Source organism: Hibiscus syriacus, unplaced genomic scaffold, assembly GCF_006381635.1.
Source record: "Hibiscus syriacus cultivar Baekdansim isolate YM2019G1 unplaced genomic scaffold, ASM638163v2 tig00110319_pilon, whole genome shotgun sequence".
Taxonomy (NCBI): Eukaryota; Viridiplantae; Streptophyta; class Magnoliopsida; order Malvales; family Malvaceae; genus Hibiscus; species Hibiscus syriacus.
In genome coordinates this window covers 2,232,063-2,258,568 of record NW_024062678.1, presented here as the reverse complement: position 1 = coordinate 2,258,568, position 26,506 = coordinate 2,232,063, and the positions used below count along the sequence as shown (strand labels likewise).

Sequence of the window (26,506 nt, the reverse complement as noted above, 5' to 3'; positions counted from 1 at the left end):
AGATCATCTGAATAGTTTACCAAACTTGAAGTGAAGTTGTAAGCCAAAAGATCACAGTGAAAGTAAAGGACAGCTCATGCTTGCGACATGGACTTCACACCCACCTTGTCCATTTCTATTCATCACAGCTTCCACCATTGTTCCCCCCCCCCTCTTTTTATACAACTTTTCATTCACATTCGCTCTCAACTCTCTCATTTCTTTTCTAATTTCATTTTCATAAAAAATCAACAGCAATGGGATACGACAGGCTCCCACCATTCCAACATGCAGAACTCACACCTAAAAACAACAACAAAAAGCTTCTCATTATTTCAGTTCTTGCCTTCTTCACTATCATCATTGTCTCAGTTGTCTGTGCCGGCCTCGTGGTTGTGCTCCGTGAAGGCGGCGGCGCCACTCCGGTCGGGGGAACCCTAATCCCCCGTAGGGCAACGCAAGCTATTTCCAGGACTTGTGGCAAAACTCGGTTCCAGAAGCTTTGTGTCAACTCGTTCCTCCAATTTCCTGGCTCGCTCACCGCCAGTGAGCAGGACCTTGTTCACATGTCCTTCAATGTCACGCTGCAGCGCTTCAACAGGGCTCTTTTTACGACTACGTCCATCTCCTATATCCAGATGGATCCACGTGTACGGTCAGCTTACGACGACTGCCTCGAGCTATTGGAAGATTCCGTCGACACCCTCTCCCGTTCCCTCTCCTCCGTCATTCCCAATGGTAAAGGCGGGTCCACTCAGGACGTGATGACATGGCTTAGTGCGGCGTTGACGAACCAAGACACGTGCACGGAGGGATTTGATGGACTAAGCGGGGCGGTGAAGGATCAAGTCACTGCCAAATTGGCGGACTTGTCGGAGCTCGTGAGTAACTGTTTGTCAATATTCGCGGCGAGCGGCGGAGACGACTTGGGCGGAGTGCAGACGCAGAACAGGAGGCTGCTGGCCTCGGGAGAAAATATAGACGACCGACATTTCCCGAAATGGTTGAGGAGGGAAGAGAGGGAGCTACTGGACACTCCTCTGTCGGCCATCCGCCCCGACATAATCGTTTCAAAAGACGGAAACGGCACCATTAAGACCATCGCCGAAGCCATTAAAAAGGCACCGGAGTATAGTACTCGCCGGACCATCATTTACGTGAAGGCGGGAAGGTAAAATCACCTCTCTTTTATATATATATATATATATCCTTCAAATTTGATTAGTAAGTGTATTTAATTACATGTATGCAGGTACGAAGAGAGTATTCTGAAGGTGGGGAGGAAGAAAATAAACTTGATGTTTGTAGGAGATGGAAAGAGTAAAACAATAATTACAGGTGGAAAAAGTATATTTGACAATATCACCACATTCCACACTGCTGTCTTCGGTAACTTTACTTTACCCCTTGTCTGTTTTCTTTCTTTCTTTCTTGGATATCTTATATATAAATAAAAAATAGGATAAACCACGTATTTACTCATCTAACTATTCATATAGTTTCATTTTACTCATTCAATTATTTTTTTCATTCATTTTGGTCACCAATCGTTAAAAAATTAATGACGATGTTGATATGCCACCATAAAGTAATATTATGTCATCATTGAAAAAATAAAAAAAATATCACATCAATTGTTCTATTAATTTTTTAACTATGGGTGACCAAATGAAATCACACATATTGTTAAGTATTTAAATACGTAGTTTATCCTAAAAATAAAATGTATCTGAGACTTGATTAAATAATTGTTTTAATCTTTATTTTCTCTTTAAAATATTTCGATTCCAACATTTGGTGGTGATTTATTGTCTCGTTGATTGTTTTACTTATTCCCTTATTCTTTTCAGCGGCAACCGGTGCCGGTTTTATTGTAAGAGACATGACATTCGAGAACTGGGCTGGACCGGTCAAGCACCAGGCAGTGGCTCTACGTATCGGGGCAGACCATGCTGTAGTATACAGATGCAACATAATTGGCTATCAAGACACATTATATATTCACTCCAATCGTCAATTTTACCGTGAATGTGACATTTACGGGACAGTCGATTTCATTTTCGGTAATGCCGCCGTGGTGTTCCAAAATTGTAGCATTTACGCTCGTAAACCCTTGCCTTTTCAAAAGAACACCATCACAGCCCAAAACCGAAAGGACCCAAACCAGAATACGGGCATATCGATCCATGCATGCCGAATCCTACCGACGCCGGATCTAGCAGCTGCCAAGGGTAGCTTCCAAACATATCTAGGCCGTCCATGGAAGTTGTATTCTAGGACGGTATTCATGTTATCGTACATGAGTGACCACATTCACCCTAGGGGATGGCTCGAGTGGAATTCTACATTTCCGGTCGATATGTTATATTACGGCGAATACATGAACTATGGACCGGGTGGGGCAATCGGCCAACGGGTGAGATGGCCGGGATATAGGGTTATCACTTCAGATATTGAAGCAGCCAAGTTCACAGTGGCACAATTTATTTATGGATCAACATGGTTGCCATCAACTGGAGTCACTTTCTTGGCTGGCCTACAAGTGTAACATAAATTTTATATTTTTTTAGGTTTTTAATTGTCTGGAATATAATTATATCTATTTTTTTTTTGGATATTACATAAGTTTTACTCTTACTTTTATAGAAGTTTGGAGATGTTTGGATCAAGGAATATAAGATTATTTATTAAAATAGATGACCAGAATGTAAATAACTTGTGCATCATAAAAAATATTACATTACTTTATTTAGTTTATGGATTAAATATAAAGATTATAATATATAGTTAGAAAATTTAATATTATATAAGAATAAGTTTCATTAAAAATGACCCGGTGTGTAGACGGTGTAATACGTACGTGGAAACCATATTACATGTGGTGCGTGACTGTGTTTTATCACAGGCTGTCTGGTCAGATTTACTTTACAATTGGTTTGCTCTTAATCCCACAGATGATCCATTAGTATGGCTAGATTGGTTGTTTGGTCATTATCCAAACCAAAAACACTCTGAAATTTTAGTAGTGATTTGGGCTCTATGGTATGCGCGCAACATACATTACCACCAAGGAAAATTAATGAGAAAAGAGGAGGTACTTACTCTCATCCGAACGCAATGTGTTGAATTCATAAAGGCAAATATGGCACTAAGGGTACCACCGTTGTCCACTCTCACAAGATGACAAGCGCCCATGTCCCGAATGGTGAAAGTAAACTTTGACGCCCGTTTTGCACGAAATCGACAACATGCATGGACAGGTGCAATAATCAGAGACAACCATGGATTAATAATGGGAGCTAGTAAAAGGAGTGTTTCCTGGATCACCTCTGTTTTCAAGGCTAAAGCTACAGCAGCCGTACATACAATTTCATTAGCAGTGGATCTGGGCTTCTCCGAGATTGTCGTCGAAGGTGATTCCAAATCCATCATTGAAAAATTAAAAGTAACAGCGGAAGATTCATTCGTCGTTAGCACTTTAATCATGGAAGCAAAAGGCAGAGCAGAAAGTTTCCGTTCGTGTAAGTACCGATTCGATCCAAGAAGTGCAAACATGGCAGCCCATATCCTAGCTACTGAGAAGTTGTTGGGTTTGACTGATCTGTTTTGGGTGGAGGAAGTTCCTTGGCGAGTGGAGTCACAAGCATCGGAGGATCGTCGCTGGTTAGACCCCCTTGATAAAGATGATGTTGTGTTGCGTGGTGAGTTGCTAGGATCTATTTATGCATTTGTTCTTTTCTCGCAGACGAGCGATTATCTCCAAACTTATCTGTTGCGTGAGGGAAGTCTGAAAGGCCAACATCTGTTCATTTAGTATAGACTTTAATTAAGTTTTATTATAAAAGTGCCTTGGTTACTGATGTCCAACTGATTTTGTTTTCGAGTGGTTAGCTTATGAGGTCTTCAAACATGTCTTACTTCTAATAAATGGTTGGCATTTCAAATACAATTTTTTTTCTTATGATTGTTATTTTAAATAAGATTAATTTTGAATACTAAATTGAAAGGTATTGATATGGAAATTTATAATTAGGGACGGTGCTAGAGGACTGGCAGTGGCCTTGACCTCCCAAATGATAAAATTGTTCATTAATCCTTTTAGAATTATAACATTTAAAATAGGTACAATGATAAAATTATATTTGTTTTTCCCTCTCGAAAATGATAAAATTTTATAATTTTTGACGATTAAAAAATATAAAATTTTAAGTTAATATAATATTATACTTTAATTTTCTCCTTAAAAAATTAATTTAACTTTGTTCTCAAAAAAAAACTTTGTGATTTTATTCCTCTTCATAGTTCTATTGGACTCTATATAAAATTTACATTTAACATATTATTATTATATTCGATAATATTTGAAACAACAAATGCACACATTATTAATATAATTAGTATATATATATCCAAGAATGAAATCGTGGAGAGTTGATGGAGACAATCGTTCTCTTAAATGATTTAAATTTCTATATATTTTAGATATATTTTTATATTTTTCGATTGAAAATCTATTTTTATCCCCTAAAATTTTATGAGTTGATTCTCCTTTAAAATTTTATAAGTAGACCCCTTTAATATAAAATTATGCGTTCGTCCCTATATATATCATTATATTTTTCCATATTATGTTCAAGCCCGTCCCAAAATATGTGGGGAGGACCATGTGCTACTTTTTAAAATAAAACCCCTAAAATATTTTATAATAAGATAAAATTGTAAAATATCAAAATTTATCATATTACGATTATTCTTACTAAACAAAAAAAAATCGAACATATAAAACTAAGACAATGTCATAAAACAATTCTATAATTGTGTCATTTTCTTTTAGAATATGAGACTCATATTTTAGAATTCTGTGATATGTTATATCACATTTGTAAATGGACGGACCTGATTCATATTTAATATTGTAAGTATATAAAAATAAACTAAAAAATAATTATCACTATGAACGAAGTGGTCAAAGTAAACTAAACATACAAATGTAAAAAAAAAACATAAAAAGAGACTTTTGTTTTGCATATTATTTGAAATAAACGTGTTCATAGATCGAATTGATGTCTGTTTTTTTAATAAAAAAAATCAAATGCAAGCTTGAATCCACCCAGTTTTATACGAAATATCTATTTTTAATTTTAAAGTAATAAAAATATATTTTTATGTTAATATATATAGATAAACTTAAATATTTTTAATTTTATTTAAATTATATTCAAATAAAATTAGACAGACTATTTAATTTATGAACATATCTAATTTGAGAGGAAAAATTTGACAAAGCAATAAAATTCAAAGAGAAAATCATCTTTAAGAAGAAGAAAAAAACACAATGACATTACCCTAAACTTTCACGGGTGTATATTATTGCTTAGTCATATATTATCACTATCAAATAATATTATTGAATCAAACAAGTTAATGATATTTCTACTAGTAACAATCAGCACAAATACTACATAGAGGGGTTATTATTTTCAATCGGGATCGTAGACGAGACATATGTAAGTTATTCAAATTTAATTCAATTGAAGTTTGATTAATATTTGAATTGAATGGACTCGGCTCGAGCTCAAACTTGACTCGGAAAGCTCAAGAGCAACTTGAAAAATAATATACTCAAATTTTAATTTTAAATTAAATTACTAATAATATTAATAATTATATGTTGTTCTTCTTAAGAAATACAATATAAGATTTTCATGTACTTAAGGTTTGAGTTCGAGTTTGAACTTCAAACGAGCTAAATCTAATAATGTTTCGAGTTTAAATTTTTTCAAGCTCGAGTTGAACTCTAATTTTTTATTTTAAGTTTAAGTCGAGTATCAAGTAGACCATGAGCTTATATATATATATATATATATATATATATATATATATATATATATATATATATATATAAGCTCGTAAGCTTTCGAGTTGAGTCGAGCTTCAATTCTTAATTTCGAGTTCAAGACAAATTTAAAAATTTTAAACTCACGAATTTATAAATCGAGTCGAGATAACTTTAAACTTTTTATTTAAAAAGTTGAACTTAGCAATACCAAATTTCAACTTGACTCGTTTACTTTCCTAATTATCCCTTCTACTTATAAATTTCTTACATGGTGAAAGAAGTGTTGTACAAAAGTGATGGTGTCGGTGGATGAATAGAGTTATTAAAAATAGTTGGCCACTGAATTGATTTTTGGTTGGTGACAAAGTCAGTCCCCTGGGTCACACGGTTAGAAATAGTAGGGCAAGGGCTTAGGAAAACATATGGCTGTCTCATCTCGAGAAGTTTAAAGAATGTAAGTCTAATTTAAAATAAAAAATGATAATTTTGAACGAAATAAAAAATATGATAAAAATTATAAGAATATTTTAGGTTGGGCATAACTTAAAATGATACATTTTTTTAATATTTTCGGTTAATTTTTTATTTTATTTTTTTCATAATAATTTCGGTTGATAATCGAAAATATTACATTTTTCATAATATTTTTGGTCTAACTAAAAATATTAATAAAAATGTAATATTTTAGGTTACGCTCAACTTAAAATGATATATTTTTATCATATTTTCGATGACATCCTATTATCGTCGTTTCTTAATCTTAAATTAGATTATCGTACATCAAAACTACCCTAATAGATAATCCATTTTTATTGTTATGTTGAGGGCACAAAAACCAAAGAATGATGCAAGTTTCGCAATTGGCAGCCTAAACACCATAGAGTGCAAAGCCAGCTGTGGTGGAATAATGAGAAAAAAGACCCAGCAACATTGTGATCTTATACATTGCGTAAATGAACAAAGTGTTAATGAATTATTTATAAATAGTTTGTATAACGTTTATTTATTAAGTTAAATAAATGAGTATGAACATAAATTTTATGTTCATTTAATAAACGAATGAACATGAACATAAATATATCCGATTTTTTTATGTTCACGAACAAACTCGTTTATCGACTCGTTTACTTGATCCTCATTTTCTTTTTATTTTTCAGATTTTAAATATTGATAAAGGTAAGGACTAATTTAAACCTAATGTGAACTTTGAAGTTCAAACTATAAAGCCTAAAAACCTTAAGAACTAATGGTGTAATTTTACTATTTGTTCATTGACTTGCAAGTAAAAGGGTGAAATAAAGTTTTGGTTACTAAATATTTTTTATAATGTTAAATGAACATGTTTGCAAACGTTAAATGAATATGTTTATGAATATTAAATGAACATGTTCGTAAACGTTAAACGAATGAACACAAACACCTTCAAAAATAAATAAATGAACATGATACTGAAAATTAAAACAAACACAAACCGAACATGGACACCTTCAAAAATAAATAAACAAATACGAACACAACTTCATTCGTTCAAATTCAATTCATTTACACCCCTAACTTTATAAAGTTACAGTTACTTTTTCCATTCAAGAGTTGAACTTAATCTGATTAAATAAAAAAAATACTGAATATAACATAAAAAGAACATAAATTCTAGCATGCACAATTAGACAATTCTTGCAAAATCTTGTGAATCTGTTTTGGATCCACACCAATTCTCAACAAAAACACAAAGGGAAAATAGTGAAAGGGATAACCAACCCATATAAACTAGCTACAGGTTAGATAATGACCGTTCTCCTATTATAACATCAAACTGCAACTAGGGATGTGAAATCAGGTAATCGTTTAGGTTTCGGTCAGTTTTAGAGGTCGGATTAGATTTTTACATCTCTAACTGCAACTAATCTTTACCTGTAAGATAGAGGATGCTTATCCCGTTACTTTTGGACCAAACCACACCAATAGTACATCACACGCCCAAACTCATGTAGCTTTATCCAAAACCATTGATTGATACAATGCTTCATCTGTAGTAACATTCATAGTCTCTAGCAAAAGCAGAAATAATCTAGAATTTTGCAGTTCTTCCCTAACAGCCTCCACAAATGGGTTAACATGGAGAGAGCCGAAAGGAGGACGGAAACCAACATCAATTGAACCTTAACCTAAGGCGGTCTTCCGTCCCCTCGCAAGGGGCCATGATAAATGAACTCTTTTTATCATCTGTTTTGACCTTAAATGCCATATCCAACAAAGAGAAAATGAACAAACAAGTTAATGATAAGAGAAAGTTTAAGTACTATTATGCACATAGCTATAAGCAAACAACATAATCTCCCCAACAATATCCGTTCTCGGAAAGATCGCTTAAAGGCAGTTCGGGTTTAGGGTTTGCAAATGTGGTGGTACACAGGGTAGTTAGATATATGAACAAAGTGAAAAAGATGATGGAAACACAAGTTCTAGCAGCATCCCAATATTACACAGAACTTATGTAATGACCATTTAACAAAAACTATGGACTACTATCATCGGTCTGCAGTAGATTTGCATGTAGAAAATGCATATGTGCAAAGATACCTAACTGATTGCCTCGGCTTATGGGGTTAGTTCATCGAAATGCTGATCCATGATCAATGCCACAGTTTCAAAGAATGCATCATCACTCATTCCTGGGACCAGAGCTTCCTCTAACAATCCGCTCAATCACCGACTCCTGTTTCCGTGTTTCCCTGCACATGATTCTTCCAATGGCAAAGGGTGTGAGTCCTCTCTCTACGCCTTTCTTTAGAAGCATGGTGGAAACGTGAAAGGTGCGAGCACACTTTGGCGGCAAGTCCCATCCATGAAACTTCAAAAGTTCAATGTCTTTTTCAGCATCCAGCAACTTAATATAATTAATGACATCAGGTGAATAAGGTTCTTGAGCTTGAGGCCAGTAGAGCCAGTCAAATGTGCAATCCTCAAACTTAAGCAAAAGAGATTTACCGACCTGTCATGGAAAAAATGGATTTCAACTTTAATATAGAAACAGGAGTTCAAGTAATAACATGAAAACAAATAATATGCAAATCTATAGGAGGTTTTATGTTATGTGGACATAAGATCACTAGACAGCTAAATCATAAACCCCTTTGAAATTAGCACAAACAAATACAGTAGGGAAGGGCAACAAAAATTTTCTCTCTAAAAGAAGGGTCATATACTGGAATGTAGCATTTTTGTCCTTGAAAGTGAAAATGTAAAATGCTGTCTGCAAAGCCATAAATTGTATGAAGGGATAAAATTCTAACAAAAATGCCGAAGTTAGGAGTGTTGGATTCTTACATTCTCAGGCAAACAGTAGCCATGATCAATGGGAATAAGTGAAACTCGGTCTTCCTCGGAATTTCTTGTGACTAGTATGTTTCCAGCATGCCTATCTGCATTTGCCAACCTTATGTCCAACACAGAGATCTTGTGAACCTCTTCTACTGGGAAAGCACGAGGACCCATATCTTCACAACTTCCAATATTATCAATAAACATCTGCAATGATCCAATCTTAATATACTTGGAATCATACTCATAACCTTCTGGGTGATTGAACTCTCTACGCAGACACTTAATCATAACATTAGAGGAACCCTGGCAAATCCCTTCTCTCCATATCTATACTGGAAATTTTCATCGAAAGCAGCAGTTTTCAATTGCAGGGCATAAAGCTACGCTGGGAGTCGATATTGTCTACCCTGTAGAAAGTTTACATTAAACTAAAACTTGTAAAAACCAATTTCCGATGAAAACCCTCAAACAATGCAACGGGAAAATTCAATAACAAGAAAAACTTTAGCCAGAAACAGTCAGAGCTTATATATAGTAAGGTTCCAAGAATCCTAGTTTACTCCAAAGATAGAGAAGATATTTAGTATCAATGTTCACTCACAGTTTTCATCAGCAAATCGATACAGTCCAAGACTATTACTGTAGTTCTGTATTCAAACTCCCTACCTTCAAATTAAAAGTTAATCAGACATCATGAAAACAACAAATCAAAAATCGAAAACTTAATAAACGTAACTCAGAGTTGGGGAATAAAACATCAATCACAATTGAAAAGAAATGTACACAATAAGAAAACACACATTCCTTTAATTTATTCACTCTATCATCTTATACCAGTAATAGTAACAATAACTAAGACTTAAAATAATAGTTAAGAATCTCTTTGTTTTTTTAATTCTCGTTCACAATTATCAGAAGAAGAAGAAAACATACATAGATCTTGAAGAAGTAAGTTAAGAATATCATCATTTCGCAAACATTTCATCCGATCTGATTTTTATTTTTATTTTTGAATGAAACTCATGGGCCTCGTTAAAACCCCTTCTAAACCTAGTAAGGGGAAAAAAGTGTTCAAATTATATTAATCAAAGATCAATGACATCGTTTTTAACATTCTGAGCAATAATGTCTGGACAAACCGACTCAAAAAACAAAGAACCACCCGAATTTAAAGTCCAACTTGCTAATGCGTGAGCAACCTGATTACATTCTCTAGGAGTATACAAAGTACAAAAACGAGAATGATCCTAAAAATTAGTACAAGCCTCTTGAACATTCACCCCGATGATGGAAATATTTGTAGAAGTTCATGTAATCTTATGGACGAGCATCAAGGAATCAATTTCAAGCTGAACATTAGATCATCTCATATCACAAGTCAGTCTAAGACCAACGAGTAAAACAGATAGTTCCGCAAAACCCGCCTCAAAACATCCAACAGAAGACTGGGCCAAACCACCACAAACCTGTCCACACTTATCACGAGCAACAACTCCAATTGCAGACAGTCGGCGCTCCGCAACAAAGGCACCATCAACATTCACTTTGATAACCCCTCCAAAGGTGGAGTCCATCGTATAGCAGAATTTACAGACCGATGTGTATTTATCTCCCACACTAATAGACCTTAAATAGTCCTGATGTAGTATCTTTGCATTAGTCACCAAGAGCCTCGTCGGTTGCAACCTGTCAGAATGAACAAAGGAATTTCGATTATTCCAGACATTCTACAGAATTATCAAAAAAACCAGCAAAAGCATCAATTCCTAGAATGGAGAATACTTCCTCCATCCATAATAAAGAACTATCCATAGTACTCAATAAAAAAATGTGAAATTAAAAGTGGCGGTACCTGAAGAACTAAGGAATGGGAGAAAAGAAGCGTCGTCGTTGATTCTATGTTTCCTTCCTTTACACAGCCTTCCTTCGCTACTCCCACTACCCAAGTTTAACTCTTTATTTACTCAGTTCTTATGGGTTAATAATGAATTATACTGATGATCACTATTTTTTAGTAAATTTTAGTTTTTCTCATTGAAGTTTCAAAATTAACTATTTAGTCACTTATATTATCAATTTATAACAAATCAGTCACTCAATGTCAACATATGTTAATGTGGGTGATGAAAAGATTACGTGACACATTAAATTAGTGACCTGACACTATTTTATCACAAGTTTGACTCCCCAAAACATTTTACTGGTGTTTTTTCTTCTCTTTTTCTTCTTCTTCAAGTGATGAGTATACCATAACACACCACCATTAAAAAATGTTACAAAACTCACAATGAAATAGCTGATGGCCGAAAATCACCTTAATTGGTGGAGCATCAACTCTCTAAATATGTTATAAACTCAAATTTCTACATAGACTATCAAAGGAAATTATGAAGGCCGAGTTCAAACATTCAAATTCGGAGTAAACTTCCAATTTCCAATGCACTCTTATAAGGAAGCAGTTAGCCTAATTGTAGGCAAAGAAAAAGTAAGTTCCTTAAAGATATGGAGGTTTTTATTACATTACACCAGAGGAGAGATGCACGTGTATTAATTTGCATCTCTCTTGCATCTACAACAATAGGACTTTATTTAAAGGATATGCATGGAACAATCCGGAAAGAAATAATCTTCTATTAGGACGGAGTCAACATGTCAACTTAAAAGATACAAAGTATAAATAATCATAGAAATGAATAGATAAAATATAATTAATCATAGAAGATGAAGAACAAAATCAAAATAAATTAAAATTTAGAGTCGTAATTTAATATTTACTCATATATTTTAATAATAAAAAATAGGAGATAGTGGTGGCTCGGGACAATTCTATACTTCATCCCTTCCTCCTATAAAACAAGATAACACATGCATGCGGGATATAAGCTCTATTTCCAAATTCCAAATCATGAGTACAAAGAACAGGTAAATTACAGTTGAGCATTACTTACCTCGAGTACTGAAAAAGCACAAGGATCATATGAGCCAAATCCATTTATCAGTGAACCAAGGCTAGTGTATATTGATGGATCAACAATAACTTCAAGGTTCTCAACGAGTCTACTCCTCACAGAACCATCACAAAGGGATAGACATGGAATGAGGGGCAGGTGGAGGCAACCGTCCATTAAAATTTTCAAAATATCTTATATTTTATATTTTTTCTCTGTATTTTCTATTAATAATTTATTTTTGTCTTCCCTAAAGTTTAAAAGTTTACCATCCTCTAAAATTTTAAAAATTCGCCTCTTTTAACATAAATTCTGCAATCCTCCCTAACAAAGGAGTAGCAAGCATCCTAAAACTTTTGAAACAACTTCCATGGTAGGTATTGTACCAGCATTAGTAGTTTCACGGTAGACAATCAAGGCTACTAAAATCCAAGCAAGAAATCAACATCAGTTATCGCCAAAATCTTTTGTAGTTTTTAAAGTAAATTTATAAAGTAAGAATCATACATTGCATTTTTCAATAAAAGCTTTTTGGCTTACTTAATTAGCATTTCATTTGAAAAGAAAAGCAAATCTTTACAGTTGATTTTTAATTTTATGATAATTTCATTGATTGTCCATCTCCTGAATGGGGATTTAATACCTACACATTTAGGGTGTTGATGCTCCACAGGGTGATTTTTGGCCATCGGCTGTTGTACCGTGTCCTCTGTAATATTTCATGGTGGTTGTGTATGGTATTCATCATTTGAAGAAGAAGAGAGAAGAAAACCACTTCTAAAAAATTGTAGGGAGTCAAGCTTGTGGTAAAACGGTGTCAGATCACTAATTTAATATATCATATCAGCTTTTCATTATCCACGTTAAGTGACCAATTTGTTATAAAATTAATACGTTAGTGATCAAAACGTTAGTTTTAAAACTTCAGTAGGGAAAATAAAATATTACTCAAATATTAAGTGACTATTTTTGTAGTTTACCCAAATAATTAATTATTACATCTTAAAAGACTGAATTACCGCTGCTTTTAGTATCTTTAATACCATTTTGCGGCCTTGCGGGAAACATTTTCAAATTTCCGAATGGCTTAACACAGTGTTATTTACGGGGAATAATATTCACTTTAAATATAATTACGAAAGTAATATTAAAATAATATTAATTTAAGAAATGACTTTAATTTTTTTATCACGTACGATAAAAATACATTCAATTGATTGTAAATTTTCCTAACATGGCAAGACATGTCAAATTATTGATTTTTTCCTTTTTGGTTGTTCTCCCAATTTCAGGTCTAATTAATTTGGATCAATCACGTCGCATATTTAGTTCTAGTAGGTGAGTTTTCTAACAAGAATTTTTTATATATACAAAATTTTAAACCCGAGACTTGCTTAAACGATATCAAACAATTTACTACTTGAACCAATCCTTTATTATTTTTGATTAACTAGTGAAATAAAACATGAATTATTATTCAAATATACACTATTTTATAATCACTTCAAACTAATAACAAAACTTTTAAAAACACGTAGGCGCGCTCTTTTAATCGCACTTTTCATTTAAAAATTAATTTTTTTTGGAGGAAGACGAGCTCATCAAAATACGTTTTTCTCCCCTATAAATCATCCTTCGGTTCTCTTCCTTTTTCACACCAAATGAGTAAAAAAAAAGTTTCGAAATTTTAAAGAAGAAAAAATATTTTAAAGGTATATTTCTTTAATTTTTATCGTATTTACAAATTTATTATTATTTTAATTATATAATATTAATATTTTTATGTTAAAAATATATTTTTTACTCCGAATAATTTATTGTTATGAGTTTTGTACTATCATATAATATATATTCTAATGCATCAAAAACAATGAAATTTATTAATTTTATTTATTTATTGAATTACTTAATGTCTGTATTGTTACTTTATAATATTTTTTATTTATTATATTCTCATAGTTAATATATTTTTTGTTTTAATTACTATAATAATAATATATTTTATCTTAAAAATAAACATTTCTCTCCGATTAATTTCTTTAGTGTATATTTTGTGCATGTCATTTAACATTCAAAAATTGTAAAATTCTCAAAACATGATGTTAATATTTATTTATTTATTTTTTTATTTCTTGTACACTTATTGACAGTACAAAAATAGAGATACAATAATTAAACGTGACACACATTTTAATATATTTATAGATAGTAAGCAAACTAATTATATTGTCAATGTTTCTGTTCATTGTTATTTTTTAATATAATTTTAATTATTAATTTGTATAATTATTCAAATTTAACGGGAGAATAGTTGTATCTTCAATCCATTTATTCACCCTGTGAGTAGAGCTCCCCTTGATGACATTACTGAGTACTTAGATCAAGTTAGCTTTTTATGTGTATATCAGTTGGTTGGGAGTTTTAAGCTAAACTTAGCACTGATTTAAATACTCATAGAGAGATAGAGACCAAAAACGTAAATCTTCCATCTTTCGCATGAGAAACACAAAATCACTCTTGAAGATGTTGCACTATAATGAGGTCTCTCGGTTGATAATCGTGTTGTGATTAGTAAAAGTGTTGGAAGATGATATGATATATGTCAAAATTGCTTGGGAAAACTCCCAAAAATTATAATGGCAATTGAATCCATTTGTTATGGTTTAACCAAAATTTTGATACACTAGAGGATGACTACTCAAAACATGAGGCAAATACATTCGTTTGAGCAAACATTTTGAAGATCATTGGAGAGATCCTAATATCTGATAAGTCCCGTAACCAAATGCATTTAATATGGTTGCGACGATTAGAGAATTTCAAAGAAGTTGACATGTACAGTTAGAGATCGGCCGTCTTAGAAAAAAAAATATTGCAGATCGACCACTCCAATCACAAATACTATTGGCAAGTATATGATGCTTCTACATTCATGGGTGTGATGTCGAATGTCTTTTCTTCATCCACATAATGATGTCTCAATCTCATTTCCTCTCATCTTTAGATAATTTAATTTCTTCTTTTTTATGAATAAATTATCATTATTTAAATTATAATTTAATCCGTGTTAATGTAAAACTTTTATGTGTTCAACACATTGTTCATTGATATGGAATTTAAACATTTCCAAATGAACTTAAATTTATTTGGTTAATAATAGAGCAAAGAGCAACACTTTTAGCTACATCGCGTGTATGGCGTGCAACCATGTTCTTTATCTTTTACGCGATTGTTGAATGATATTCGATTAATCGCGTGTAGCGTCATTTTAGATACATGCCATATGTTCTTGACCAATTATGGACTTGGATAAAATGCACGAAGTGAACAGATAAGATAAATCAAACACATATTAAGCCCAAAAACACAAAATAGTTAACAACTAATTCCGAGATCTGATACGACAACCTTGGAAGATTAATATCACAATTTATGAGTTTGGTAGGGGGTATCTATTGTCTCAGACAGATCGAGCCCGAACGATTGATCAGCAAAGGAAAAAGTGTCCGTCGATGCAATACAATCAGCCCCCCATTAATGGAGAAAGAAAGAATCAAAGAATAAATAATCCTTCTGACTCGTCTTCATCAGCACTGCTCGCTCGTACGTCAGTCTACATAGTCATTACAATCAACCCCGTTGATACAGTATATTCCAACCCCATCGACTCGAATGCGAGGGATGGAGTAATTGTTAAACAAAGGAAGAGTTTCGATTTAAGACGTCATGAAACCAAACCCGCAGCAAACTAGGACATGCTAAGTTGAATTAAAACTGCACATTCTTTATAATATGACTGGTAATAATTGTATGCAGGTATGTATCCATGTAAAATGAATCATCTCTAAAATTAGTGTCAGCTTATTATGTACATTGTACAATTAAGTTACATCTACATATTCTTCATCATCATAATCACATCACATGCCGGCAACAACTGAAGGAAGAAGCTCCGTTTCTACCTCGCCCTCAGCCTGCTCCTTGTCACTTGTCTGCGACAACACATAGTTTTCAATATACTGACACATAAATACCGACCTAAACTGCAAAGTTGAGCAATTCATACACACCTTCAACTCGTTCGCTTTTTGTTGCGAAAGGTAACAATCAAATGCACCTTTTCCGTAAAGAATCTTCGCTCCACTTCCAATGGCCTCCTCATCAACTACTACTGCGTCTATTATATCATCACCACTTCTAACATCCGGTATCTGCATGCATAGGGTTAAGAAAATACATACAATTGAAGCTGTGCATGGTATCCAAAAGCATTTGGCCCCAAACAATTAAGCAATTGAAGAGTCACCCCATGGTTCAGAGATACAATCTGAGTGACCCCCTCTTTTAACTTCAATCTAGGCGGAGATTCATGTTTCAAAACCTAGAGCCGGGACTTTCTATTGTATTTCACCATGTTATGCCCATGAAAGTAAAGGTGGGTATAATGTGATTTGAATTGGCTTTTAAATAAAGATCAAACCAAACAAAAATATGTTGGTTTCAAGATATTTGAATCCAAACTACAATGAAAACCAAATCAAACCAGATGAGATAATTTACTTGGGTTTGGCCTTAAAACAATGTACATTAAATCATAGGGGGAAAAACATACTTTTAGTGTAGACAAGGACTCTCACTCATGGTCATTATATGTATCCCTCAAAGTAATCTTAAACTAAATAAAGTTAATATATATTTTTTAATAAATCTAAAAATTTATGTACTCCCTCCTTTCCAATAAAATTGTTACATTCGGAACTTCTATTGGGGCAAAATTTTAAAATTTTGATCTCTTATTATGTTACATTTATGATAGATAAAGATTGAAAACTCTAAATGTAGATTTTAGATAGATGTTTTTCAGATTTTTAATTGATTAAATTTCACCAAGAATGTCAACGATGACAATTTAATCATTTTATTATGATAGAACAAAATCAACACAAAATAAAGCAATAAAAATATTAAACAAATACACTATAATTCTATCATTTATCTTTAATATGGTTCTAGGTTGGCTGGGTTGGTATCATAGTATTATGAAGCCAAACGGAAACCAAAATTCTATTGTGGTTTGATTTTGAATCCAAACTGAAATCTTTTAGCTTCCAAACCAAACCAAATGTAATCAAAACTAATCAGTTAGGTATGACTTTCAAGTATGATGAAATAATGCTCAGCCCTGCATGAAAGTATTGGAGCAGAGCTCGAATATTCTACTGGGTTGGCTAACAAGGCAAAGAAGTTCAGCATAGAATGCGTGCTCGATTGGAGAGAGGTTGTTAAACAGAATTACAATCCCACCAGAGTGGGGCCATAGAGGGCTGAACAGGAATGGTAGTGCCGAGGTTCATATAAGGATAAAACATGCCAAATACGATAGTTCTATCCGTCCAACACATTTCTCATGATGATAGGGTCTATTTCTCCACTCTTAGTCTTAATAGCTGGTGACAAAAATAAGAATAGTACATCATAGCATACCTCATACATGGAATCCATTAAGATATTCTCCAAGATAGATCTTAAGCCCCGAGCTCCTGTATTTTTAGTTATAGCTTTTCTGGCAATTGATTTCAAAGCATTTTCTGTAATATGCAGTCTGACCTGAGGTAATGAAGAACAAAATGAAACCAATTGCTGTGCAAAATTGCATGCAATTTAAATATAGGAATTGGCATTTAAAAATAGGGGCATATGAAATACATACTCCATTCAGTTGGAACATCTTTTTGTATTGCTTGCCTAGGGCATTCTTTGGCTCTGTTAGGACCTAAATGAGAATTGGTGCCAGTAAGAATCACATATAAAGCGGATTAAACAATCAAATCACTAGTACAAGAAAGAAATATTTTAGCCTAACAATAGTAGCATCTTCAAAGACCACAATAAAGAAATATTGCTTAGACATTAATCTCCCGTTCCATTTTTTTCAAAGACATTTGTAGAGAGACTAAGGTAAGACATATACTTTTTGTTCAGGAAACCTAATAAAAATTCAAAATTATGACTGCAATAGTGTGATCTATCAATTCTTCAACATCCTGTTAATAACCTAATAAGAACGTACTTTGCAGACTAAAGAGCCAAAAACCAAAGTAAAACACACCTGAACAAGTTGTTCTTCAGTTAGAGCCAACAAACTGACAATAACCGGGAACCGTCCAACAAATTCTGGTATCAAACCATATGAAATGAGATCACTACTTTCAACCTGTCAAAACAGAAGTGGTTCATATAGGATGAGAATCTAAAATGTTGCGTCCAAGCTATTTATGAATAAATATCATCTCAAATGCTATAGAGAAACTAACAGTTTCCATTAAAGATGACGTCACAACAGCATTTGTAACACCACCAGCTCTCATGTTTGCACGCACCGGGGCTCCAAAACCAATGGAAGAATCTTGACGTCTGAAATGCATTCAAGAAACATTCACCGATGTTGGCTAAAATATAGCAGTAGTTAAAATTTTTGGGTCCCAATATTGTAATTTTTACATGGAATTTACCTTTCTGAGATTGTTTTCTCTATGTCGATAAAGGCACCCCCGCATATAAAGAGTATATCCTTTGTGTCAATCTGTTAAAAAGAGAAAAAAGAAAAAGAAAAAGAAAAAGGAAAAATCAAATCAAATAAAAACAAAAACAAAAACAAACAAACAAAAACAACAAAACGGTCACAAATAGAGGGGGAATTGAGCACAAAATTGCATGACCCATCAAAATCAGACAGACTTTGCCATGATAAAGGCCTGATCAAATCTCGGAAAAGGAACAGCAATACGGATATCTTATAGACTTATACATGTGGTCTGCATATCACGTAACATAAATAAGCCATCTATGCTGTTACAACTCTTGAGTGTGCATACCTGAATATTTTCACCTCTAGGATGCTTTCTAGCACCCTTTTCAGGAACATTAACAATCTGGATCAACAAAAAAGCTCCATATATCATGATGGTGAATCACTTATTAAATCAACAAACTGATTAAATATTAACTGCAATAGACGATTAGAAGGCTTATGAATTCATAACAATTTGCAAGTTCACCAGATATGGAGCTGATCTACAACCAAAGGAAGCAATCATAAAATATGGTGCCACAACTTCAAATGGCCATTTATAATATTTCACAGTTAGTAAACCATGCACTTACTGTTCCTTCTAGCATCTTTAGCAATGCCTGCTGAACACCCTCCCCAGACACATCCCTGCTAATATTAAGGCTCTCAGCCTGCATTGTACAAAGTAAGAGACAAATAAAGAACAATAAAAGGCAAATGAATTTTGCAAATAAGATGGAACAAACCTTTTTAGTGATCTTATCAACTTCATCTATGTAAACAATGCCCTGCTGTGCAGCTGCAACATTATAGTCAGCAACCTGGAAAGAAGTGCATAAATTCAGAACAGGGTAATTAATCAACATAAGGCATAAAACTATAACAGTACATCGCAACAAATTTCTCATGAAATTTGGATTTACTCTAAAATTTTCATTTTTACTAAAGCTACTTTAAAGTTTATCACACGAAGACCTATCTAATGCAAAGCTAAAGCTAACTTTTGTAAAGATACAAAACAAATGCCATTAAAATATAATGTGAAATGAACAAATATTTGCACTTCAAAGCTCTTAATTCATGCAGAATAAATAAAGTTCTCGAAATTTACCACAAGCAGCTTGTATAATATAGATTCAACATCTTCACCTACATACCCTGCCTGCAGATAGCATAAGAACAACACTTATTTCCATTCATCATTATACAAATAACCAAATTTCAAACAATGTGGCATGATCAATGAGTAAATATTTTATAAACAGACAAGTTATGATTAAAACTAGCTTAAAGGAAGATTTTATGGCAGGTATAAGTAAAAAAAGGAAGTAGCTGGAACTGGAAGAAGCTAAGCAACAGAGGGATATGGATCAACAGTTCACAAAGCAGGATTTCTCACTAGTTTGGAGGTTCCCTGGAGTAAAGTACTTGATGACCAAAATGAGCTAAGGAACAAGCAGGGCAAGGTGAGATATGCTCTTATATTTCCCATTCCATGAAACTAAGCACTCCCTCATATCTTGGATGGCTATATTAAACCAAGTGCTCACCAAGGATTGCCTTATCTCGAGGGGAATGGATGCATTCTGTCATACAGAGAAAAATGCAAGGAATCATATGTTCTTCAACTTCGTCAGCTACCAAATGCAGTGGGGGATTGGCAAACAGAATTTAAGGGGCCAGCTAGCAGACTGAAGGGAGAGGCTTTAATTTCCATTATCATGCATTTGGCATGGAAAGCATGAATCTAAATAATCTAGGGGGAAAGGAATAGGCCGCAAGTCAAGCCGAAGAAGCACTAAACTTTAAATGATTCAATCCGCAAGTCAAGCCGCGAGTCAAAAACAGCAGTAGATGATTCAATCAACAAAAGGTTGTGCACAACGTGGGAGTTAGCTCATTTATTTCCAGTTATTAGACTGTAATTAGATTAGTGACTGATTTGTTACAGCAACAACTTTAAATGATATGGTTGCTGGTGGATCAAAAATACACTTGTAGAAGAATTGGGCTTCTTAGAAAATAAAACCAAATGTATTATGATTGTCTATATGGAAACATTAGTTCACTCTTGGCTTTATCGATAAAATATCCCAAACGAATTTAAATTTATTATGATTTTCTATATGGCTAATGCATGGCAAAGAGATATCCGATGGAGGGGGGACACTCAGCAAGAGCATCAAGAATTGGTATTAAATAGTAGTGCTCAGAGATCCTAGACTTGGCGGCAACAAAGACAGTACAATTAAAAGGAAAACCCAGTTTATTTTAAATGTTAATATGCATCGAAGTACAATAAAATGATTCAGTTCTAAACCAAGAAAATCCTGAAAGGACATCAAAAGAATAGAAAACAAAACAAAATGCCATGATCAACAAAGGTTATTACACTTTTATTAACAGTAATGTTTAGCAAACCGCTAAAGAGGAAATAGATTCATTTAAGCATGAAATTATCAAAGACATTTAACAACAATAAAGAGTCAGCAGTTTGCCTGAGTCAAGGTAGTTGCATCCGCAATAACAAAAGGAACATTCACGAAACGGGCCAAGGTTTTGGCAAGTAATGTTTTCCCTGTCCTTGAAATAAAATCAGAAGGAAATATGAGACTCCTGATTGACTAAAAGAAATGATTACAATTCGAATAAATATTGAAATAACCTAAGATAATCCAGAATTGGCAGGAGGAAAGATTTTTTTTTAAATAACAATCGTATTAAAAGATAATTGGTAAAACTGGAGGTCAACTAATATTCGGAATCTGACCTCATTTAAATGGATAAAAGAAAGAGGAAAACACTGAAAAATTAATAAACCTACAACTCAGTCAAAGAAAACCTCATAGCGTGGAAACATAGAAGTAAATACTCATTTTTACCTGACCCTGTTGGACCCATCAAAAGAATGTTACTTTTCTCCAGTTCCACTGTATCATCATCTAGCACATCTGCTATTGTGCTACCTGAATCTCCTGTGGGCCTAGCTTACCAAGGAGACATATTAATAACTGACATTCTCCTTAAGATACACATAAGCACACACAAAACATTGCACGATAGAAGAAATATAGCTACCAACTTTAGAAAACTAACATTTCAATTCAAAGTATCCTTATTCACTAGACAATACAGGTATAACTACATACTGTCACAACTAATAAGCGTAGACCATATCCAAATATTTTCGATATGCTACATGTGTTTTGCTTCAAATATGTCCTTTCCTTTTCTCTTTTATCACGCATGGGAAAAGCCACATGTCTAACTACTAACTACCTCAACCATCTATCACTATGAATTTACAGCTGTAGCAATGAAAAAAGGAAACAAATTAGAAAACAGCTGCATATCTCAAAGGCATTAAACTAACCTTTTCTGTAATGACTCATGGCAGATTCTCATATAGTGGTTGTAAACTGCCACTGATAGAACCTGGATTCATGGCATGATATTAGAACAGAAAACTAGCGCAGAAGGATGTTTGCATCCTATGCAGCTTTAAGAACAGTGCTACCAGAAAACTAATGTAGAAGGATGTTTGCATCCTAAGCAGCTTTAAGAACAGTTCTATTATTCAAACTTTACCACCTCATCAGTGATAAAAGTTATACTCCAGAGGCAGAAGAGTGCATTATCAGTCAGAGGAGAATTGCATATTCAACAGCTTAATACCAAGAGAATAAACGATGATGATATGAACAGAATTTCAAACCAATCAAAAACCATTATAAAACTAATCAAAACAATGCAGTTTCTAGTTTCCAAGTACTTCAATTACTTTCAATAGAGAAAACTAATGCACATTTCCTGTTAAAAAGGAATAAAACAACAATAATTAAAAACACCAACGGCAATAAAATCACCGATAATCATCACCTTTTTTGCCCTCTCCTGGCCAATCACAAACTGATCCAAGCCTTTACAAATCTCCTTGGGAGTCGGAAAATCATGTCCCAAATTCGCTCCCCCAAAACAACCATCCTTTGAACCCGGTCGAAACCCACCTCCAGAACCCGGAACCGCTCCTCCACCACCACGGCCCAAACTCACGCCACTAACCCGAATAGCAACCCCATCTCCAGGTGGCTGCCAAACCTCCGGTGGGTCTCCATTAGAGTTCAAGACCGTAGAATTATCATAACCCGATTTCTCTTTCACTTGTCTATCGAAACCCTTATTTAAAACGTGGGAATTCCTAGTAATTTCCAATAAATTGGAACCCTTGTCGAGGAGTTGGGCGCGAAGCGAGACGGGCTTGAAAGAAGTGAAGTGATAAGGAGTGTTGACAAAGTATCGGTCCCATTTGGCACGGTTGGCGCAACAGTAAGAGGAGCTAACAATGCGACCATAGTGCATATAATTAGATATGAAGTGTCTGAACCGAGAGACCGTTAAAGAGGCTGTTTCAACGGAAGGTTTCGATCTAAGAGCAGTAGCAGCCATGGTACTGAGAAAGATAATGAATTAAAAGGGAATTTGGGGTGGGAAAAGATGGCCGGTTTTAAGGGTTCATAAATGATTAAGGAAATTGAGGATTGAATTGGGATTTTTGAGATTATCATGTATGCGTGAGAGTTTTTTTTTTGTTCCAATTAGTGGTAGATAAACCAGGAAGACGCTATGAAGAATTGAAAGGAAAAACAAAAACATAAAAATATCTATTTAAATTACACTAAAAGACTTTGGGATGTAAATTAGATAGATAGATCACGAGTTATTTAAGATCGTATTAGTTAAAATTTGGTCAATTTTTGAATTAAATAAGTTGGATTTTAGTTCGAATTTGAATTCGATTCGAATTATTAACGAGACGAAGTGAATTACTTAAAATTTTATTTTAAAAACTCGCGAACAATTCAAAAAATGATATATTAAATTTTTAAAATTTTAAATTAAATTATTACTTAATATAAAAATAAGTGTCTAAATTATATTATTTTTTTCATTTACGTGTCTAAATTATTTTTCGGTCAATTTAGGTACTTACTGTTACGAATGATATCATTTTAAATGTTCTGATCGTGACGGTAATTTCGTTAAGAGACATATGTCACATTCTAGTAATTTAAAAAAATTATTTAAAATAAAAAAGTATACTTTTTCACAAAAAAAACCTCAAAATTTTTGAAAAATTTTATAAAAATTCCAAAACTTTGAATTTTTTTTTTCAATTTATATACTCACATCAGCCACCAACCTTTTTCTTCAGTATCATCGACTGAACTTTCGTATATGACAAAATCACCATCAGTAACATGCCATCATCAAATGTTAATATTAGATAAAAGAGAACTGGGTACAGTGGGTGAAAGTGAGGAGAGAAAGGAGATGGGAGAGCGTAAGAGGATTTTTTTGAATAAAAAAATATTTTAAATATAATATTTTTTTGATATTTTTTAGAAAAAATAAAATATTTAAAATTAATAAAATATGACACGTGTCACTTAATATGATTTTTTAACGATCGTCACGGTCGAGACACTTAAAATGGTAATATTTATAACGATAGATATCTAGATTGGCCGAAAAATAATTTAAGCACCTAAATGGGAAAAATAATTTAGTTTAGACACTTATTTTTATATTAAACCTGAAATTATTAATAATAGATTTAATACAAAAATAAGTGTCTAAATAATGTCTCGAAAAACATTTTGGTGCCTAAAGAAATTTTTGCTAAAAATAGGTGTCTAACGTTTTTCAGTTATACTTTTAGGTGCCTATCATTATATTTTTATTTTTATTTTAAATTTTAATAATAAAAATATTGTTTAAAAAACTTTAAAGAAAACCAAAACTTTTAATGAAATTATAAAAAAATCTAAAAAACTAAAACATCTCATTTCAACCTCGTTACCAACCATCGACGGTCATTTTCGGGCACCATCATCATCGAGCACTTGAGTTTTGATCGGAATTGTATGATGATTCGAATGGTGGTGGCGGTGTGGCTTATAGACGACAGAAACAACCAGAATCGACGAAAATGGTAACAATGGCTTAAAATCGAGGACCCTTTGAACACTTCTCTACGGAAAACGGTGGTACTTTACGACGAATACCAACGAGGGTGGACATTGGTGCTGATGAAGGTGGCGGTGACGGTCACGGATGGCCGGCCGACGACAAGGGGAAGGGGAAGGGGAAAGGGGAAAAAAGGGGGAGAGGGGGGACGCGGGCGACTGTTTGATTTTTTTTTCCTAATAAATTTTTTATTTTTTAAATAAATTTTCAAAAATACCAAAACATGACACGTTCAATCATACGAGTTAGAATCACAAAATGAGAGAATCTCCCAACTTAACGCAATAGCCAGTAACAGAACGTCTTGACATTGGACAAGCAGCCCAGTCAGAATCACAAAATGCTACCAAGTTAGGTCTACTTTTGCTTGAAAACAGAATACCCTCACCTGGACTTTTTCGTATATACCTCACAACACGCATAGCTGCTTCATAATAGACTTTCTTTGGAGTTTGCATGAACTGACTTAAAAGTTGAACATCATACATTATGTCCGGGCGAGTATGTGTTAAGTAAAGAAGCCTTCCAATTAGCCTTTGATACATTCCAGTATCTTCTAAGAGCTCATCAGATTGATGCTCAATGTGCATGTCATATTCAGATGATGTGAGTTTTTGATTCTGTTCAAGACGAGTAGAAACACTACGTGCATTCCCCAAACCAGAATCTAAAATGAGTTCTAAGGCATATTTTCGTTGGCTTAGAATAATTCCTTTTGTATTTCGTACAACTTCAACGCCTAAGAAATACTTGAGCTGCCTCAAATCTTTCATCTTAAAATTCCCGTGCAGGATTGTCTTTAATTCTTCTATCATTCCACTATCGTTGCCAATGATCAAAAGATCATCCACATAGATCAACATTATTACCAACTTTTCATCTTCTCGTTTTGTGAACATCGAGTAATCGTAAAGACTCTGCACATAACCACCTGCAGTAAGAGCCTCAGTCAATTTTAAATTCCATTGTCGAGATGCCTGTTTCAAGCCATATAGTGACTTGAGCAACTTGCATACTCTAAACTCCCCCTGGTTGCGAAAACCATCTGGCAGCGTCATGTAGACTTCTTCATGAAGATCCCCTTGTAGGAAGGCGTTGAAAACATCCATTTGATAGAGCTCCCAACCGAACATAGCAGCCATGGCAATGACAGTACGAATAGTAACTTGTTTTGCCACAGGTGAAAAAGTATCATGGAAGTCAATACCTTCACATTGGCTATAACCCTTAGCAACTAATCGGGCTTTGAACCTTTCAACCGAACCATCAGAGTTGTACTTGATCCGATATACCCATTTGCAACCAATGGGTCATTTATTTGGTGGTAGATCAACCATTGCCCAAGTACCATTTGTCTCTAGAGCATGAATTTCATGTTGCATAGCTTCTACCCAACGTTCATCACAGGCTGCCTCATGGTAGGTTTTAGGTTCAACTAAAGATAAGGAAAAAAGCAGCAAAAGGTGGTAAAGATAAATGAAAGGAGGAGGTATGGTTGAAGGATGAAGTCGTACCTTCTTGCAGTGAAGTAGAAGAGGATTGCGGAAGACGGACAAAGTTAGATAACCAGGAAGGTGGTTTAGTGACCCGAGTAGAACGCCTCAAAAGAGAAGAACTGGGTATAATTGGCTGACTCGATAACCGAGAGGATGAAGGACATAAATTGTCAAAAACTGGACATGCTGGACCAAAATCTATATGGTCATTATTTCTAGTTCTGAGGTCATTTGTAAATTCATGTACGGGTAAATTCTCATGCACAGGTAACTGCTCATTATGTGAGTCATTTGAGGTCACAACTGGAATATGCAAAAATTC

At 33.9% G+C, this 26,506-nt stretch overlaps 2 protein-coding genes and 1 pseudogene across 3 annotated transcripts; 1 reads left to right on the top strand and 2 right to left on the bottom strand.

Annotated features, from left to right (window-relative positions):
- Positions 1-203: 203 nt before the first annotated feature.
- LOC120117352 (probable pectinesterase/pectinesterase inhibitor 34) lies at positions 204-2,581 on the top strand. The gene is made up of 3 exons (XM_039137638.1): positions 204-1,150; positions 1,232-1,368; positions 1,830-2,581. The coding sequence occupies exons 1-3, from the start codon at positions 237-239 to the stop codon at positions 2,525-2,527; spliced, it is 1,749 nt and encodes a 582-aa protein (XP_038993569.1). The 5' UTR covers positions 204-236; the 3' UTR covers positions 2,528-2,581.
- Positions 2,582-8,243: 5,662 nt separating this feature from the next.
- Positions 8,244-12,267, bottom strand: LOC120117205 (annotated as a pseudogene).
- Positions 12,268-15,852: 3,585 nt separating this feature from the next.
- Positions 15,853-23,210, bottom strand: LOC120117351 (CLP protease regulatory subunit CLPX1, mitochondrial-like). 2 transcript variants are annotated; one of them, XM_039137636.1, is made up of 15 exons: positions 22,541-23,210; positions 22,035-22,096; positions 21,544-21,644; positions 21,160-21,239; positions 19,773-19,823; positions 19,408-19,482; positions 19,255-19,332; positions 18,966-19,022; positions 18,603-18,673; positions 18,405-18,504; positions 18,200-18,304; positions 17,801-17,863; positions 17,575-17,730; positions 16,161-16,301; positions 15,853-16,082 (listed from the first exon to the last, which is right to left on the bottom strand). In XM_039137636.1, the coding sequence occupies exons 1-15, from the start codon at positions 23,105-23,107 to the stop codon at positions 16,011-16,013; spliced, it is 1,779 nt and encodes a 592-aa protein (XP_038993567.1). In that variant the 5' UTR covers positions 23,108-23,210; the 3' UTR covers positions 15,853-16,010. The 2 variants fall into 2 exon arrangements, with proteins under 2 accessions (XP_038993567.1, XP_038993568.1); XM_039137637.1 differs by having other exon boundaries at positions 17,575-17,697; positions 22,541-23,207.
- Between the last annotated feature and the right edge of the window lie 3,296 nt (positions 23,211-26,506).

What these genes read in the sequence shown, in the direction of transcription:
- LOC120117352 (XM_039137638.1), top strand. Translation starts at nt 237, where the DNA reads ATGGGATACGACAGGCTCCCACCATTCCAACATGCAGAACTCACACCT. An exon ending in ATTTACGTGAAGGCGGGAAG is followed by an intron (nt 1,151 to 1,231) that starts GTAAAATCACCT and finishes ACATGTATGCAG; the next exon opens with GTACGAAGAGAGTATTCTGA. An exon ending in ATTCCACACTGCTGTCTTCG is followed by an intron (nt 1,369 to 1,829) that starts GTAACTTTACTT and finishes TATTCTTTTCAG; the next exon opens with CGGCAACCGGTGCCGGTTTT.
- LOC120117351 (XM_039137636.1), bottom strand. Translation starts at nt 23,107, where the DNA reads ATGGCTGCTACTGCTCTTAGATCGAAACCTTCCGTTGAAACAGCCTCT. An exon ending in CATGAGTCATTACAGAAAAG is followed by an intron (nt 21,645 to 22,034) that starts GTTAGTTTAATG and finishes TTGGTAAGCTAG; the next exon opens with GCCCACAGGAGATTCAGGTA. An exon ending in CTGAAGAACAACTTGTTCAG is followed by an intron (nt 17,864 to 18,199) that starts GTGTGTTTTACT and finishes ATTCTCATTTAG; the next exon opens with GTCCTAACAGAGCCAAAGAA.